At 40.5% G+C, this 18,345-nt stretch overlaps 1 protein-coding gene and 1 long non-coding RNA gene across 13 annotated transcripts in view; one reads left to right on the forward strand and one right to left on the reverse strand.

Annotated features, from left to right (window-relative positions):
- Positions 1 to 482: 482 nt before the first annotated feature.
- On the reverse strand, positions 483 to 17,290 carry LOC105471852 (sulfotransferase family 1C member 4). 3 transcript variants are annotated; one of them, XR_981378.3, is made up of 9 exons: positions 16,886 to 17,289; positions 13,531 to 13,656; positions 12,939 to 13,036; positions 12,180 to 12,306; positions 11,894 to 11,988; positions 9,067 to 9,247; positions 8,010 to 8,121; positions 5,543 to 5,662; positions 483 to 868 (listed from the first exon to the last, which is right to left on the reverse strand). XR_981378.3 is itself a non-coding variant. In XM_011724633.3 (8 exons), coding segments are annotated over exons 1-8 (894 nt in total). In that variant the 5' UTR covers positions 17,040 to 17,290; the 3' UTR covers positions 483 to 867. The 3 variants fall into 3 exon arrangements, 2 of the variants coding, with proteins under 2 accessions (XP_011722935.1, XP_011722934.1); XM_011724633.3 differs by lacking the exon at positions 5,543 to 5,662 and having other exon boundaries at positions 16,886 to 17,290; XM_011724632.2 differs by lacking the exons at positions 483 to 868; positions 5,543 to 5,662 and adding an exon at positions 6,780 to 7,169 and having other exon boundaries at positions 16,886 to 17,290.
- Positions 12,120 to 18,345, forward strand: part of LOC105471851 (uncharacterized) — a 331,670-nt gene continuing 325,444 nt past the window's right edge. For 9 of the 10 annotated variants that reach the window (XR_011612027.1, XR_011612024.1, XR_011612026.1 and 6 more), the window contains exons 1-3: positions 12,120 to 12,258; positions 12,946 to 13,006; positions 13,092 to 15,132. This is a non-coding gene — a long non-coding RNA (uncharacterized lncRNA). The remainder of the gene's footprint in view (positions 12,259 to 12,945; positions 13,007 to 13,091; positions 15,133 to 18,345) is intronic. The other variant, XR_011612021.1, reaches the window with a different exon arrangement.

Genomic DNA, 18,345 nt, shown 5'->3' on the forward strand with positions numbered 1-18,345 from the left:
AGAACTTAGGAGAGGGAGAAGGGGTGCAGGAGGTGGGGAAGCAATGAAGCACATTTCAAAGGATCCTATGGAGTCCTTCCCTGAGACTTCTGCTCTGATACCATAGAATAGGCTTAATGAAGGGGAAGACGTCTGGGGAGCAGAGATGGTCATCTGTACTGGATTACATTGGTTCAGCTGACAATTGGGAGGGGTAACTCCTTTAGTGAAATGAATATATGGTTTCAAGAAACTCCAAGTACTAGTTGGGGCAGTCCATCCTTGCTCTTTAGTATTTCATAGAGCATTGGACCAACTTTGGCAGAAAAGCTCTGCTCGAGGAGGACAAGATTTCCAGTTCATACTGGAATCTTTGTCAAACTATTCCCAGACTAACTTATCCCAGTTAACAGATTTCCAGTCTGAGGAGAGCTAGGAAGGACAAAGATACTTTTCTGAAGTGGAGAGTTTCCTCTGGCTTGGCAAATCTCCACAGGGCATCACAAGGCAAGCATCAGAAGTAATAGTTTGGGGTGAACTCGACCTAGGTGCATTAATAATGAGAGGACTAACAATAGAAGGGGAAAAGAAAGGGATGCAACATAAGAGGATCAAACCCATTTTAGCTTTAGCTTGGTTGGAGTTGGTGCTGGAATAGCTGTCTATGATTCTGAAGGAGGTGGTGCTCTTTTGACCCGGGTGTGATGAGTCCATCCTCTTTCTGCTGTTTGAACTGTGGCCTCGGTGTTTAGAAACACTAGGTAGGGTCCTTCCCAAGCTGGTTTGAGTTTTCCTTCTCTCCAACTTTTGATGAGGATGTGGTCCCCAGGCTGATGTTGGTGTACTGGAAACTCCAGGGGTGGCGCCTACGCTAAAAAAACCTTTAGTTCTGAGGGAAGAGAAAGTGGAAGATAAACCAAGTGTATAATTTCTGAGAAACTGATCTTTTGTTTCAAATGTCGGAAGATCAGTAGTAGAATGTAGATAAGGCAATTCATAAAGGTTAACAACCAGAGGGTCTTAATTTCTCCTTACCACTAGAGTGCTCAGTAATCGTACAAGTTTGTTGTTTTTCTTGTTATTAGTTTGTTTCTGTTTTTGTTGTTGTTTTGTTCTTTTTCCCATTTGGGTTACATCAACTCTATCTGACTTGATCACATCTGAAGGAAAGTTCCAAATTATGGGGAACAAGGCCTTCGAAGTGCCTAAATTTCCACATACAAAAAAGGTGGTGTGGTGTTGGGAGAAAAATGGCTGGCAAAAGGTGGTGCTGGGAGGCGGTGGAAAGGGAAGGTTTTTTATTTTGACTATTTAAGGGGTTTTATTTATATAACAAGGCCACCTTTTAGTTAGGCAGGCTAAACTGGAACAGCAATGGCTGTCACCCCACACTGCAGTTCCATAGCTAAGGATTCTGCCTTCTTTTTTCCACCATGACAGCCTGGTTTTTCCTAAATCAAGTCCTTTCTGGTTTGATACTTGGTACTTCTGAAATAGCAGCAATTTGTTCTAGCTGAAATATGGTAATGAAATATAAAAAGATTTTTTTTTTCTTTTTGAGATGGAGTTTCGCTCTTGTTGCCCAAGCTGGAGTGCAATGGTGCGATGTCGGCTCACTGCAACCTCTGCCTCCTGGGTTCAAGAGATTCTCCTACCTCAGCCTCCCAAGTAACTGGGGTTACAGGCACATGCCACCATGCCCTGCTAATTTTTTGTATTTTTAGTAGAGATGGGCTTTCACCATGTTGGCCAAGCTGGTCCTGAACTCCTGACCTCAGGTGATCTGCCCACCTCAGCCTCCCAAAGTGCTGGGATTACAGGAATGAGCCACTGCACCCGGCCTTAAAAGGATTTTTTAAAAGGTGCTCAGTGGTTAAAAGTCAGCTTAATTAAAAGATAACTTTCAACATGTGTGTATAGGTGCATGTGTATGTGTGTTTGTATTTAAAAGGCCTTCAAGTTTTTATTTTGCTCCTAGGACCTCGTTCCTTTTTTGAGCGAAAGTTTTCTTCTTTTCAGTTGACTGAATTCTGTTTTCTAAATTTACTGGTGCTGTCTCTCCTTTCTCTTGCACCCTCTGCTGCATGAGGGACTTCAAATAGTTTATAATAGCCTGGGATTTTTTTTGTTTTTTTTTTTCCCATTTTTTTAATTTTAATTTTTTTAAATTATACTTTAAGTTCCAGGGTACATGTGCATAACGTGCAGGTTTGTTACATATGTATACTTGTGCCATGTTGCTGTGCTGCACCCATCAACTTGTCAGCACCCATCAACTCGTCATTTACATCAGGTGTAACTCCCAGTGCAATCCCTCCCCCCTCCCTCCTCCCCATAATAGGCCCTGGTGTGTGATGTTCCCCTTCCCGAGTCCAACTGATCTCATTATTCAGTTCCCACCTATGAGTGAGAACATGCGGTGTTTGGTTTTCTGTTCTTGCGATAGTTTGCTGAGAATGATGGTTTCCAGCGGCATCCATGTCCCTACAAACGACACAAACTCATCCTTTTTTATGGCTGCATAGTATTCCATGGTGTATATGTGCCACATTTTCTTAATCCAGTCTGTCACTGATGGACATTTGGGTTGATTCCAAGTCTTTGCTATTGTGAATAGTGTCGCAATAAACATATGTGTGCATGTGTCTTTATAGCAGCATGATTTATAATCCTTTGGGTATATACCCAGTAATGGGATGGCTGAGTCATATGGTACTTCTAGTTCTAGATCCTTGAGGAATCGCCATACTGTTTTCCATAATGGTTGAACTAGTTTACAATCCCACCAACAGTGTAAAAGTGTTCCTATTCCTCCACATCCTCTCCAGCACCTGTTGTTTCCTGACTTTTTAATGATCGCCATTCTAACTGGTGTGAGATGGTATCTCATTGTGGTTTTGATTTGCATTTCTCTGATGGCCAGTGATGATGAGCATTTTTTCATGTGTCTGTTGAATAGCCTGGGGTTTCTTAAAGAAGATGGAGAAGGTGCCAGACTCCCTTTGGGAGAGACCTGTTTTCCCTTATGGAACCCTGGGAGTGTAAGCAGACAAGTTCATCTCAGCTCTTAAATTGCTTCCTTTCGTGTTGTGTTACCTGATTTATTAACTCGAATAGTTATCGCAACAGAGGCTACTCTTGGGTTTCTAAGGAAGAGTGTAGTTTAGACACTTAGAAATGCCTTTGTTTAAAAAGAATTTTTTAAAGTGCACTGTAAAAGCATCACGTGGTCTAGCCTCATAGTAATTCTCCTTTTTTGGAGACCCAGGATTCACTGTGGGCGCTGCCCAGAGCTCAGAGATCCAGTTAAAAGATAGGTAGTTCCTAGCTAAATAAAACTGGTCTCCTCATACAATCTTATGATAGATTTCTATAAATTTTATGTTTGATTTGGCATCCATCTTTAATCTCCCTCTAGCACCATTAGACTTTTTCTCTCAGTACTTTAAGATGTAAATTTTGCTATCTGATTTTTTGTCTAAGAGTTGTTTTCCTTCAATATGCAGATTTAGGTCTGCTTATCTGACAACTGCCTAGGGTAGCAAACAGATTATTGAGAATTTGAAAGTCTAAGACAAGAAAAAAAGGTTTTTATGAATCTATAAGATGTACTTCTATTGGCATGCCTAATGTATCTATGTATTTATGTGTTGTGTACACAATGGTTTACTGCATACATATATATGAGCTCTAATTAATTGACTTAAGAAAAAAGCGCTTGAATCAAATACTTTATCAGGAAAAAAGACTAGTCAAAAGCTTTTTCAAGGTTATATAACTTAAGTAAAATTTTAAATAAATAAGTTGGCTTTAAAATTATTGGTAATGTTAGAAATGTCTTGAGAACTCCCAGAATATATTTTTATTTGCATTTATTGATCAAGCAATTTTATACTTATCCCTGCCAAATACTATAAGAGGTCAAAATTTGGCATAGGGGTTACAAAACTATAAACCCAGCCCAAAACAGAATGATCTTTGCTTGTGTAATATTTAATAAATAAGATATTGATATTGGTTTCAGGAAAATGGCTACATCTTGAATTATTCAGTAAAATTACTATAACTTCTAATTTTGTGGCTTTAGGCAGTTTAGTCCACAGGCAGTAAGGTTTGTTTTGGGAAAGGACTGTTATCATCTTGTTTCAAAACTAAAGTAGAAATTAAATTCCTCCCAAAGTTAGTTTGGCCCACGTCCAGGAATGAACAAGGACAACTTGGAGGTTAGAAGCAAAATGGAGGAGTTGGTTAGGTCATATCTTTTTAACTGTTTCGGTTATAATTTTGCAATGGTGAGTTTCATATCTTTAAATGATGACTATTGCGGTTTTCATAGTCTAGGTAAACAATTAAAATAAGATAATTAGGTGAATGTAATGGAATAAATACTTGTAGACTTGTCATAATTTGGAATCTGAAGTTAAAATAATAATAGATATTTCATTATTTGAATATTTTTTAATAAAAATATATTGTAGGAAAACATTCTAAAAAAAGTGAACAACTTTTGTCTAATTCAAAGCATTTTTAAAGGTTATGGGTCAGTCACGGTGGCTCACGCCTGTAATCTCAGGACTTTGGGAGGCTGAAGCAGGTGGATCACCTGAGATCAGGAGATCAAGACCAGCCTGACCGACATGGAGAAACCCCGTCTCTACTAAAAAAATACAAAATTGGCCAGGCACGGTGACTCACGCCTCTAATCCCAGCACTTTGGGAGGCCGAGGCGGGTGGATCACGAGGTCAGGAGATTGAGACCATCCTGGTGAACACGGTGAAACCCTGTCTCTACTGAAAATACAAAAAAATTAGCTGGGCGTGGTGGTGGGCGCCTGTAGTTCCAGCTTCTAGGGAGGCTGAGGTAGGAGAATGGCCTTAACCTGGCAGGCGGTGGAGCTTGCAGTGAGCCGAGATCGTGCCACTGCACTCCAGCCTGGGCGACAGAGCAAGACTCCGTCTCAAAAACAACAACAACAACAACAAAAAACAACAACAAAAAACAAAATTAGCGAGGCATGGTGGCACATGCCTGTAATCTGACCTCCTCGGGAGGCTGAGGCAGGAGAATCACTTGAACCTGGGAGGCGGAGGTTGCAGTGGGCTGAGATCAAGCCATTGCACTTCAGCCTGGGCAATAAGAGTGAAACTCCGTCTCATAAAAAAAAAAAAAAAAAAAAAAAAAAATTCAATGCAGTGCAGAAGGGTGCTATAATGAGCCACCTTTGTTCTCAGTGGCACCCAACCTGAGTATGCTGTTGTTTCTGTTAGCACTTCAAGTTAGGTGATATGGAAACCATCTACTTTGTAATTTTCTGTTTCATGTGGTATTTCTAATTCTAGGGTGAATTTTCATTTCTCAAACACTGGATTTAAGTTTGAAACAGTATGACATGTATTTATTTTTAAAATTATGTTCCTACTGGTTATTCAGAGATAAATAGGATCCAGGTGGCCTCCTGAGGCCTTTCAGTCATATAAAATCTCCTCTTAACATTGCCAAAGTGTATGAGTTTCTAAATACTTTACATAGAATCGTAATACTTATATTATTGCAGTAGGTTACCTCTTGCATCTCTACACATGAGCTTTGATTTCCTTTAATATTTTCTTGGTTCAAGTCCAGACCTCCTCCACAGAAGTAAAAGGTTATTGCTTTGGTGTGGCAAAACACCAAATGTGTACCCTGTATTTACAAACGCAATGTATCAGAAAGGTTCCAAAGTCTAAATGCATTATTTTAATTCTCTGATGAAATGGAAATAATCTTGAATAGATCTAGAATATAATATCCTAATTACTAGTTTCAAAAGACTTGAGAGAATAGGCCAAGTGAAGACCAAACCGAGTTGGTCTAGTTGGGGCTGGAGCTAAAGTAACTAAACCACAGAGATTGGTTTTGCTTGCTGGGGATATGGAGGGGGTTTGCAGGAAAGTAAGAGGTAGGCTGGGCATGGTGGCTCATGCCTGTGATCCCAGCACTTTAGGAAGCCAAGGCAGGTGGATTGCTTGTGCCCAGGACTTTGAGACCAGCCTGGGGCAACTGGCAAAATCTTGTCTCTACAAAAAACAACAAAAACAAAAAAAGTAGCTGGGAGTGGTGGTGCATGCTCGTAGTCCCAGCTACTCTGGTGGCAGAGGTGGGAGGATCACTTGAGCTCAAGGGTTTGAGATCAGCCTGGGCAACAGGGTTGAAACTCTGCTCTACAAAAATTAGCCAGTGTGGTGGTGTGAGCCTCTGGTCCCAGTTGCTTGGGAGGCTGAGGTGAGAGGATTGCCCTTGAGCGCAGCAGGTGGAGGTTTCAGTGAGCTATGATCACGCCACTGCATTCCAGCCTCGGTGACAAAGCGAGACCCTGTCTCAAAAAAAAAAAAAAAAAAATCTTGTCCAATAGAAAGTTCTCTGATGTTAGAAATGTTTTAGAATCTGCACCGTCCAATATGATACCCTCTAGCCATTCATGGCTACTGAGCAATTGAAAGTTGGCTGGTAAAAATGAAGAACTGAATTATAATTGTATTTTGTTTTAATTAATTTAAATTTAAATAGCCACATGTGACTAGTGTCTAGCATATTGAACATCATAGCTGTAAATTAGAGTGCTTTTAGGGACTGTCTGCTTGAAATATAAGAGTTAGCTTTTTAGAATTTCCCTGACATGTTTTTTCAGCCATTTATATTTGAGCGTGTTATATACCGTTTGGTGTGCAATGAAATATACAGCAATATCCCTATCTTGGAGAAAAAAGCAAACAAGTAAAAATTAAAATAAGCAAAGAGAGACAATACAGAAACACGAGAGTTGCCATAATACACTTTAATCTTCATCACAGAAGAGTTACCCCAAGTGTAGAGGACTTCGGAAAAGCAACAGTGCTTTCCAGGTTGTAGGGTTTGTAGGAGGAAGGGATTGGTTATTGAAGCATATTATATGTCTTGGGTAGGTAGAAAGAAAGGAAAGGAAATTTCAGGAGGAGGCTTGGTATAAATAAAACTGGGAGGGTAGGAAGCTGTAAGATGTGACTAGGAACAAGTAAGTAGGCTAATTTGCTGGAATATGGAGGTGGTTTGGAAGGTGAAGCTGGAAGTGAAGGCTGGAGTCATTATGGTTACAGCTGCTTTTGAATTCATAGCTAAAAGCTTGGGATTTATCTTCCAGGCAGTGAAAATTCAGTCATTGAAGGATTTTGAGCTAAGGAACAACATAATAAGAGTCTTTTTAAGGAAAATAACCTTACCATATGTGTGAAATAGAGAGAAAGGAGTTAGGAAGCTATTACATTAGTTGAGACAAGAAGTAAAAGGTTTCTGAACCAGAAGGATGGCTATAGAAATAGAAGGAAAACAAGGAATGGTTAGATGGAAATACTGTAAGAGATTTCATAGATTAAAACTGACAGATTTTGCTGACAGATGAGAATGGATTGTGGCGGCACTGGGAAAGATGAGTCAAAAGGTGACTCCAGGATTGTAGCATTAGCTGAAGATGGGAGAGTGAGTCCAGTTAAATATATAGGCTGGTGAGAAATGGGGCCAGATGTATTACACTAGGACCCTGAAGTTTTTCTTGGAGGGTTCCAAGAGGAAACTGAGTCATTTGACAGTTCACCACCAAAAAATTGCTGGAACGAACAGTCTCTATTTACACATTAGTGATGCATTTAAAAATTAACTTGAACGAAAACTTAATCTGAAAATGTTAGTGTATTATCATGTGAGGACTGAAGCATTTTCAATATGTTAATAAGCACATGATTGTAGGAAATGTAAATATGATAATTGGCAATGATATCAGGATTGTAACTAGTGACTTATTGAGCTTCCCTCTCTCCATGTTGCCACCCTGCTGCCTGTCACCACCTTGCCCCCAGCCTTTTTAATTTTTTTTTTAGTAGAGTGAACAAGAGCAAACACAATAAACTATTCTGATAACTGGAATCCGATATCATTTGTTGTGAGAATTAAACTTTCATTATTACCTAAATATACTGGGTAATAAACTAAAATATTTTTAGTTCTTTTTCTTCCTTACTAGAATTGGAAGTGGAAAGTTAGTCTGGTATCCGCCATTTTCTTCTTGTAATCTTCATCAAATCTCTCATTCTGAGCCACGGTGAAGTGTTTCTTCCAATCTCCCACTGCCCCTGAAATACAGTTATGTGGGAGAGGGTCAGTAGTTGTTGGAAGAGTCTGTACTTCCCTGTTCTCCTGTTTCTGTGTGATGATTTCTATGCCATGTTCCAGGAAGAGCAGTATTGGACAAAACGTTTCTCTTGCTATCCTGTCACTTCCTTATCCTGAAGGGAAGACGACTTTCCTGTCTGATTTGTGAGACGAGGAGAGCCTCTTACCGCCTGGCTGCATTAGTGAGTGGGCAAGACCACTGTGTTACAACAGCAGGCCTGAAGGCTTTCTTGTCTTTCTCTGTGCCCTGCTGCACATCGAAGCATGGTGGGTGCTCATGACTGTAGCTCCCATGCTGTAAGCTGACCAAGAAGGGCCTATTTCTGGGAGGCCCAAGGTACCATTTGAAGAAGAAAAAATATGACCCCTCCCCCAAATTATCTGATTGTAATCCCTGTTACCTTTCCCAGTTTTATTTTTCTTAATGTTATCTACGTATTCTTTTATTTTGCTTATCACTAGAATATAATTTCCATGCAGGAATGAATTTTTGTGTTTTGTTCACTGCTGCAAACAGTGACTAGAACAGTGCCTGGCACATAGAAGCCCCTCAGTAAGTACCTTTGAATGACTGAATCTGATAGCATAGAACCGACTATAAAATGGATTCTTTCCCCTCTCTGACTTAATTCCATATATTTTCATGTTATTAGCCAGAACTCTTAAGGGAAAGTGGGGATAAGTGGTTGGATTTAGACATCAAATCTTACTCTCTGAATCTTAATAATAATTGGCTAATTAAATACTATTTTCATTTTATCAGTGGCTTCTTAAATACTTCTTTTCCCCAAATCATTTATTAAAGATATTATTTTTTCCTAGCCATAGGAAAGAAAACTCCTCTCAAATGCTATAAAATATTTGACAGTTCTTTTAAGATTATAACGAAAAGAAACTATAAAAACCTTTTCTCATGAATGGAGAAATGGAGTGGTCCATGATTTCAGCAGGAATCGATGAATAGTTTGCCATTGAATTCTGTTTCATAACATCAAATGAAGTGTAATGGACAATTTTATCTAGAACTTTGTCATCTAGTTTCTTCTCAATAAATTCTGTTAGCTTCTGAACTTCATGCTTTGGGTTCTATGATCAGAGTCAAAAGAAGAGTAATGATTTAATAGAATTAGTTTAAAAAGAATATTGTGATGGATTAATGACAGTAACCGGTAACATATTCGAGTTAAAATAAAAATCAAATCTTAACAAATGCTCAAGTGACTCATTTTAACGTGATGACCCATATTGTTCTTTTTTTTAGTAATTGGAATCACTAATAATTTTTTCCCCTTAATATGTAATCAACTGGGTAAGCTTAGTGAAACATTCACCAGACAATGACGTACAGTGCCTAGTGAACGGTTCACTGAGGGAGTGTGCCAGGGTTATGTCCACAAGCGCTGCGCAAGACATTTCAGAAGCACAGGAGCAGAAGATTAAAGACCTGACCAAGAGGAAGCTATATCCTGTTTCTGACATTGACAGAAATGTCCCCAGACTGCAGTGATGGCAGGAGGAGGGGAGAGAAATTTTTATTTTTATTTTTTGCATATGTCAAGAGGTACCCATGGCTAGTACCTCTGGTACCAGACCACCAAGTCAAGTGGAACTGAGAGTAGCTCAGTTCCAGTGTAACCACTGATTTCTCATCAGAGGGACATACAACCCTGTGACATCACTGTGGCTGTGGGACTCCTCCGTCTCTGGGAGCAGGGAGCGGGTGGGAAGGGAAAGTGGAAGCGCTTACCCCGACCACTGTGTCTGTAGTGGGCTTCTGCTGTAAAAGCTTGTATGTCAGAAATGTTTCATTTAATTGACCTCACACAGACTAGGAATCAGAGTACTGAGAATTGTGAGCTTTGTGAGGGGACATTCCCAAACAAGATCACAGCAATATTTTAAAAAGTTTTAGGGACTCTGAGGTTAGATTACCTGTTTCGGTAAAGTTTCTTCCTGGCATGCATAATACGCTAGGGTCTACCTAAGCAAAAGAGCCCGATTCCCGGCGACATATCCTTTCTCTGACACGGCTATGATACACGCCGTAGGCAAACATCATCTGCCCGGAGACTTCCTATGGGGCACAACACTGTTGTACCAAGTAAAAACAATGTAAACACAAGGAGGGAATTTTATCCTGATAACCTCATAGGTTGTTCTGCTGGTTCTTTAGTCATGCTTCTGAAAATCCTGGAGCTATAACAATTATTTTAAAAACCACATGAAAATGGTCTGTGTTTACCACTCCTTTGATATTTTGTAGAAATCACTGATATCACAAGGCCCAGCAGTGACTGAACCTTAGAGAAGTGCATCTAAATGGTGATGTGCGCTTGAATCTCGTGGGAATTTTATAAAACTCCAGACTTAGCAGGCCTAGAGCAGGCTCCAGTAGCTTATGCAAACTAGTCTGTGAAGTACCTGTTGAGTATCAAGGCTTTCAATGACCAATTCAAGAACAGAGACTATAATTCTGTATAGAGCTCTGTATTTAGTGGGGTCACAGAAAGTAGCAGAGTAGATGATTATTTACAACAAACATCCACTGATATTTAGTCCTCAAATAAATTTTGAATAGGTAAATCTTATTATCTTCATTTTTACATTTAAGAAAACTAAGCCCCCAAGATGTTAAGTGTCTTTACCAAGAATTGACGGAACTTGATTTCAAGAATTTTGAATCTAAATCCATTTTCCATTGAACCACTTCCTAAACTGTTTCTTAAAGCTATTGGCTGGGCGTCGTGGCTCACGCCTATAATCCCAGCACTTTGGGAGGCCGGGCGGGCAGATCACAGGGTCAGGAGATAGAGACCATCCTGGCTAACACGGTGAAACCCCGTCTCTACTAAAAAATACAAAAAATTAGCCGGGCGTGGTGGCGGGTGCCTGTAGTCTCAGCTATTCGGGAGGCTGACGCAGGAGAATGGCGTGAACCCGTGAGGCGGAGCTTGCAGTGAGCCGAGATCGGGCCACCGCACTCCAGTCTGGGCGACAGAGCAAGACTCCGTCTCAAAACAAAACAAAACAAAACAAAAAACCGTATTATGTTCCTCAGTGCTAATAAAAAAACCCAAAAACTCCGGGCACGGTAGTTCATGCCTGTAATCCTAGCACTTTGGCAGGCGGAGGTGGGTGGAACACTTGAGGTCAGAAGTTCAAAATCAGCCTGGCCAACATGGTGAAACCCCGTTTCTACTAAAAGTACAAATAATTAGCTGGGTGTGGTGGCAGGCGACTGTAATCCCAACTACTCCAGAGGCTGAGGCAGGAGAATCGCTTGAACTTGGGATGCGGAGCTTGCAGTAACTTGAGATCGCATCACTGCACTCCAGTCTGGGCGACAGAGTGAAACTCCTCTGTCTTAAAACAACAACAACAACAACAACAAAACAAAACCAAAGAAACCAAAATGTGCTAGGATTTTTTTCCTGCTAAACTGCATTTTAAAATAGATATGCAAGGGAGAAATGACACAATCCATATTGGGTAATAACCTCCCTGTAAGGGAGATGTGCAGCATCCTGGGGAGCACCAGGAAGCTGCAGGTGAGACTGTGTGATACTTAAACTCATGATCAGCCATGTGCATTTGGACAAATGACAGCTGTAGCCAACGAAGTGCAGCAATTTTCTGTTCCCCACATCAATCTGAGTCCCTGATGGGGTCAATACATTATGACTTAAATGTTTTATGGCCCAGTGGGCACACATTAGATGGCATTGTGCTCACCTTCTTCATGTCCTCATAGAAGAGATAGAGAATACGGTGTTTGTCTTTGGCTTCCCACCATCCTTTCACATGTTCATGCCAGGAGCCCCAGCACACTGGAAGATGGGATGGAAAACAGGGCAATGAGTCACAGAGGTCCTATTATCCCTCTGAAAGGAGAATTTCTGAAGTGAGAGTGTTCCATTAGAGAAGGTAGAGCCCCTGCCGTTCAAAAGAGAGGATTCTTTCCTTCTAGGGTGTTTGGAGATTTTGAGAAATGAAGGGAAACAAAACTAAATTCTCTCACCTTTCCCAGCCAGAAAAGTCTCAAAATACTCTTCCCATGTTCCTGGATCAGGAAGTGCTTTATTCATTCTTTGGAAATGGTAATAGGACACCATGTTGTCCTTGGGATTTCTTGCTACATAGATTATCTGGGAATGATGAGGGGAGGGGAGGGAAGAAGCAAAAAAAAAAAAAAAAGGTTTTTTTTTTTTTTGTTTTTGTTTTTGTTTTTGCTATTACTGCCCAGGCGAGTCATGTTAGGGTGGATACATTTCACACAGTTCAGTTTTTCTGAGGCTGCATTTTTGTCATCCTCGTTATGGGAGACTTTTTCGTTTTGTTTTGTTTTTGAGATGGAGTCTCGCTCTGTCACCCAGGCTGGAGTGCAGTGGCACCATCTTGGCTCACTGCAACCTCCGCCTCCCGTGTTCAAGCAAGTCTCCTGCCTCAGCCTCCCGAGTAGCTTGGATTACAGGTGTGTGCCACCCCATCCTGCGAATTTTGTGTTTTTAGTAGAGATGGGGTTTCACCATGTTGGTCAGGCTGGTCTCGAAGTCCTGACCTCAGCTGATCCACCCATCTCAGTCTCCCAAAATGCTGTGATTATAGGCATAAGCCACTGTGCCTGGCTAGGATTCGTATTAATTTGTGTATTGATGATTGTGAAGAGGTAGACTTTTTTTTTTTTTTTTTTTTTTTAAACAAGTGAAGTGTTTTAAGAGGAAATGGAAGACTAAGGTTGTTTTAAGGAGTACAGCTCTGAATTCCTTTTGCTTTTTACCTTACAGTTTTTCTCTAGGAAGGATGGTGGCAACAAGTGAAAAGGAAGATGTGTTTTCAGGATCCGTGGTGAGGGCATTGCCTGAGCTTGTTCCAAACCTGCAAAATTGGTTTTTGATCAATTTCTACTATTTTTTTCTCTATTTGCTTCCAGGTTCTGCTGCTTCCGTTATTGCTACTACAAGTCAAAGCATCTGCAAGAACATTGTAACTATAGATCTGGTGTGAGAGACTATGTCTAGCCCATGAAGAGATGTTTGGCTAGAACTATTCCTAACCATAACAGTCAACCAAATAAATAAGAACCTAAAAAATTCAAATCCTTTCACCAGGGTTATCTTACTTGAGCTTATCCTTTTGAAGTAAAATTAATTTCTAACTAGAGAAACAAAATTTAACTCACTTTTGTATAAACAATAATTCCATTAGAAAACGCCTGTAGTATAACAGTGGCCAGACACAGTTAAAAAGAGACAAAACCACAAAACTCACCAATCATTGTTTGAAAGCCTATAATTTTGAAAGGTTCAAAGACAGTAAAAATCCTAAGTGCATTTTAGGACTGTAATGAAGTGTGGCTATTCCATACTTACCAGATCCTAAGGATGGGATTTTCCATTCGAGGAAAGGAAATCGTTGATGAGTTGGTGCCCGTTTACTTTTCTCTACATCACCTTCATTTTGTATTAATTCCACTATCTCCTGTGTCCATGTTGTTCCTTATCCCACATGTAAAATGAAGATGGATGGACGTTTAGTACAGCATATTCCTTAAAATATGATCAAATACTTGTTAGAACATCTATGTCTTTTTTTTTTTTTTTTTTTTGAGACAGGGTCTTGCTCTGTAGCAAGGCTGGAGTTCAATGGTGCAATCTCAGCTCACTGCGACCTCTGCCTCCTGGGTTCAAATGATCTCACCTCAGCCTCCTGAGTAGCGGGGGTTACACGTATGCACAATCACCCCCGGCTAATTTTTGTACTTTTTTTAGAGACAGGATTTTCCCATGTTGCTCAGGCTGATCTGGAACTCCTGAGCTCAAGTGATCTGCTTGCCTTGGCCTCCTAAAATCCTGGGATTACAGGTGAGAGTCACCCTGACTGGACCATCTATGTGAATTTAAAAGATAGGTTTTAAATGGGATTCAGAAGATAACATTCCTTATTTATATCTTATTATCATAATATGAATTTTTAAAAAATACTCCAATTTTGAATGGACATTAGACTGATAAATATATATTTTTTTCTGTCACAACTATTAATTTGGATTGTTATTGTTCTCTTGATTTAGCTGTATTGTCCTTAGAAAGGGCATTCTCCCCAAATTGTGTTCTCCTATAGAGAAATGACTAAATGGCTTTCAAACTCTCTTTTTCCCAGTCACATAGCATAGGAGACACTTAGTATTTGTTGGCTGAATAAATGAACCATTAGGGTTTGAACTTGATATTGACTATTAGCACTTAGTATTCATTTTTCTATTTTCTCTGTTTCCCCCATATTTCATGGGCTGAAAGGCTATAAAAGGCCTTCCCTAAACTCCTTTGCCACTAAGATTCTGAAGGCTATTTAGATCCCTCCAGTGAGATGCATTAGCCTGAGTTTTGGAAGGCAGTGGGGAGATAGAAGTCATCCTTCCTGAGGAGGTGTCTGCTGATAGTAGCCCCAGCAGACAGAAATTTTGCAAAGACCATTCCACGTTCCATGGCCCAGTGCCCTAGACCCAACCACTGCCACTGTGGCCATAGGTAGAATGGAATCCCCCAGCTTCAGTCTGTCTGTGTCTTGCACTGATCCTGACTTATACAGTGATATTGTGCTATCAACATAATCTTCACCCTCTGATGAATATCTGTTGCACCAGTTGTTCTGGCAAAATCCAGGTTAAGAGGATGTCGAGTTATTTTAAGACGGCTTTTTTATCCAGAGACAGGGTCTTGCTCTATTGCCCAGGCTGGAGTGCAGTGGTGGGATCCTAGCTCTGTGCAGCCTCCCAACTCCTGGGCTCAATGGTCCTTTTGCTTCAGCCTCCCAAATAGCTAGGACTATGAGTACATGCCACCACGCCCGGCTAATTTTTAATTTTTTTTTTTTTTGTAGATAGGAGTCTCCCTATGTTGCCCAGGCTGGACGCAATCTTCTGGCCTCAAACGATCCTCCTGCCTTGGCCTCCCAAAGTGATGGGATTACAGGTGTGAGCCACCATGCCTAGCCAGGATGGCTTTCTGAATCCTGATCTAGGTTGATCTTTCCTGTATTATCTGGCTGAAGTTCTATAGATTCCTTTTCCCATATTCTCAATTTAGTGCTTTTAAAGGCCTAGAATAAGGGCATAAGTTAGAAATAAATTAAATTATATTTTATATTTTATATGAGTTGGTCTCCTGTATTTTCTGGCAGCAACTTTTATTACAGGATGAAGGGTCAAGATATCTTTAGTTATCCATGCAAAGAATATTCCAGCCATTTGTACTAGTTTTATGACAATTCATAGCCACAACACTGAATGTCTATAATGAATGAATTGAATGAATTTATAGACATGAGCCAACATGAGGGCAGATTGAAATGTTGCTAGAGGTTCTGGGATGAGTGGAATGACTTCTCAATTTATTCTCTAGAGGTCAGTGATTCCATGATGTATTTTTTCTTGTCATTCAGAGTATTATTCTTTTAAAAATTTAGGGTGAACTATTTTTGCCATCTATGCTTGTTTCTTCTTCCTTTTAATAAAATAGACTTCATTAACGTATATGGTTTTAGTTATGATTAAATATTACTTTAGATGGCAAGCATTTAATTTTCTTAGTGTGCTTTTTGAATTGCTTAAACCTCATTAATGCCAGGAAAAACCTAAATGAACCATATCTTAGTACTTGCATTTGGCAGGTAGAGAAAAGATTATTTAGGTACTGAATTGATAATCAAGTGGAATTGTTGATGAAGTTAAGATGATAAGCTGTGATCCTCACCAGTGGCTACTTTTAGAAATTTACATTCAGACAAATTTGATCCTGAATGGGCTCCCGATGAGTAAGTTTGGGAAATCAGGACCAACGTGAAACAGACGGACAAAGAAGAGACCAAGGCCTCCGTGTTCCTGCAGAATCTTCTGTCAGGATCTTGAGAGATAAGAACAAAAGAGGGTTTTGAACAGTCTCAGAAAATACTGAGGTTTAGATTTTTTGGTGTGTGTGTATTTGTGTGTGTATAACAAGAGTTTTTGACAGCTTGATTTTGCAAAGAGCAAATGTATATATAATTTGTGTGTAGACCAAATAAACTATTTCTGGTAGATATGTAGATATGCAAAAATATTTATAGAGAACTATTTCCACCTCATCATCCCCCAATTTTTATGATGTGGTTGCTGGGCTCAAGCTAGTCCTACTTTTACAGACAACTTTGTTAAACTGATTGTTGAGATAAGAGAGTTGGTTCACAATTTACCACAAAGGAAGGTGGAAATCAGAAGGATGGTTCTCAGACCGTGAGATGGGAGGGCTGCTGAGGTGGTATCAGCATTGCAGAACCAAAGCTCCCCTATTTCTTTTCCAAATCAGCCTCGGGATCCCCTTTCTAGCTCACACACTCAAAGCAGCTTTTTACAACATTTGCAATAAGGGCCTAGATTGGGAACGAATAAATAAACAAGTATACCCTTTTGCTCTTAGCTGTTTTCACTGTCTCCTGGGAAAGTTAAAAAAAAAAAAAAAAAAAAGTAAGTACATCATAACATCATAGGAAGGTTGAATTCTAAAAATTTGTGTGTCATTTTAGTATGTTTCGGTATAGCTTCAGTTTCCACTAGTAACTTTCTTTAGCCGTATCACTCCGTCCAGTAGAGTTTTCCAGATCAACTTCTTTATTTCATGACTAATGCATCCTTCCCACTTACCTTCCTAACTCTCCTCTTCCCCTTCCCCTGTAAGCCCTTCCACCTACCTGCTTTAGGATAGGTAGAAATAAGCAGGTCATCAGGCTTGGCTTGGAAGTTCCAGATCTCATCCCAGATGTCACAGGTGACTGTGGGTTGAAGAATTCCCTTCATGTAGTTGACACTTAAGCGCTTTGTTCCATCAAATGTAAAATCCTCCATCTTGTGTAAGGCCGTTAGTATAGGAAATCAGAGGGCTCTTCCAGACACAAAGTTATCTCTCAGTCAGCATATGGCTGCATTGTGGATAGAAGCAGCTCTCTGTCCACCACTCTACCACACTATCCAGCCCTCTAGCATAGGCCTGTCTGGGAAATCCTGGTGCTGGCCAGCAAACAGACAGAAAGTGAACTGCAGGCCTCCCGACTCAGGTTCCAGGGAACTGGAACTCTTGTTTGAACTTTGTCCACTGGCAGTTTCCTGAGGACTGCAGCCCCCTCCCTACCAGGCTATGACGTCACAGCAGAGGCGGTCATAAACCCTGCTGTCTGGGTCCCGTTCCAGCCCTTCTGTTCTCTGTCAATTAACAGGACATAGTGTCACATTGTTTATATCCCTCGTCTCTGTATCCATTCAACCCTTCACAGATATTTTCATTAATTGTTTCTTAGTTGTAGGATTTGCCTGTGAAATTACAGATTCTACACAGAATGACTTCCCTGAGAGACTGCAGGGACTTTCCCATGGGCTATTAACAGTGGTGGCCTGGATGGATCTGAACCTCCCAGTACAAACATCTGCCAGGGTCAGCTTTGTTGTTTTTTAAGAGTAACATAAATATTGCTAAACTGGAGAAGGCTCCTTCCTTTGTAGGGGTTTCATCACAGCCATGAAAACATGCATGCCTCATTTAAAGCAAAATGGATGCAGAAAACTCCAGAGTTAACAGAAGACAGTGGCTGCCTTAGGAATCCATTCTGCCCCTGGCAATCAGAAATTTTACAACTTGCTTCAGTCCCTGCCCCCAGCCTGGCCTGCACCCGAGGGCCATGCCACACTTGCTCCCCATGGCAGCACTCCTTCTTCTGGAGATCTTGTTGGCTCTTGTGTGTCTGGCTCTTGTCTGATTCTCTTTCTTCATGTCCCGGCTTGGGTGCCCCCTTTCTGGAGAAGTCTTCTTTGACTTTCAGTGTCATCTCAAGTAGGTCCCTCCTATTTCCCTGCTCATGGCAACTTGTGTTCCTTTAGAGCAACCATTGACAGTTAGTTTTGCTTGTTTACTTGTTGGCATTTTCTGTCTCCTTCACTATAAGGTACATGAAATGGGGTCTGTTGTTTTCTCACTGTTTGCCAGCTGTATGCCTAGTGCCTGGCATCCTTCTATTTCTCGAAAGAATGAACGAGTAAAACTAAGCAAAAATTGAGGAAGCGAGTTCTTTGGGCCATGATTATGTGGGGACTAGGTGAGTATGGTGACTGTGGCTTGACATCCTTCAGACAGATGTCAGGCTGCCTGTATTTGGATCCT

This window comes from Macaca nemestrina, chromosome 13, assembly GCF_043159975.1.
Source record: "Macaca nemestrina isolate mMacNem1 chromosome 13, mMacNem.hap1, whole genome shotgun sequence".
Classification (NCBI taxonomy): domain Eukaryota; kingdom Metazoa; phylum Chordata; class Mammalia; order Primates; family Cercopithecidae; genus Macaca; species Macaca nemestrina.

Excerpts from the sequence above, each read along its gene's own strand:
- LOC105471852 (XM_011724632.2), bottom strand. The coding sequence starts at position 17,039 with ATGGAGGATTTTACATTTGATGGAACAAAGCGCTTAAGTGTCAACTAC. Across the intron at positions 12,307-12,938 it reads TCCTAGAGAAAAACTGTAAG|ATAATCTATGTAGCAAGAAA; the intron begins GTAAAAAGCAAA and ends CATCATTCCCAG. Across the intron at positions 11,989-12,179 it reads GACTTTTCTGGCTGGGAAAG|TGTGCTGGGGCTCCTGGCAT; the intron begins GTGAGAGAATTT and ends CCCATCTTCCAG.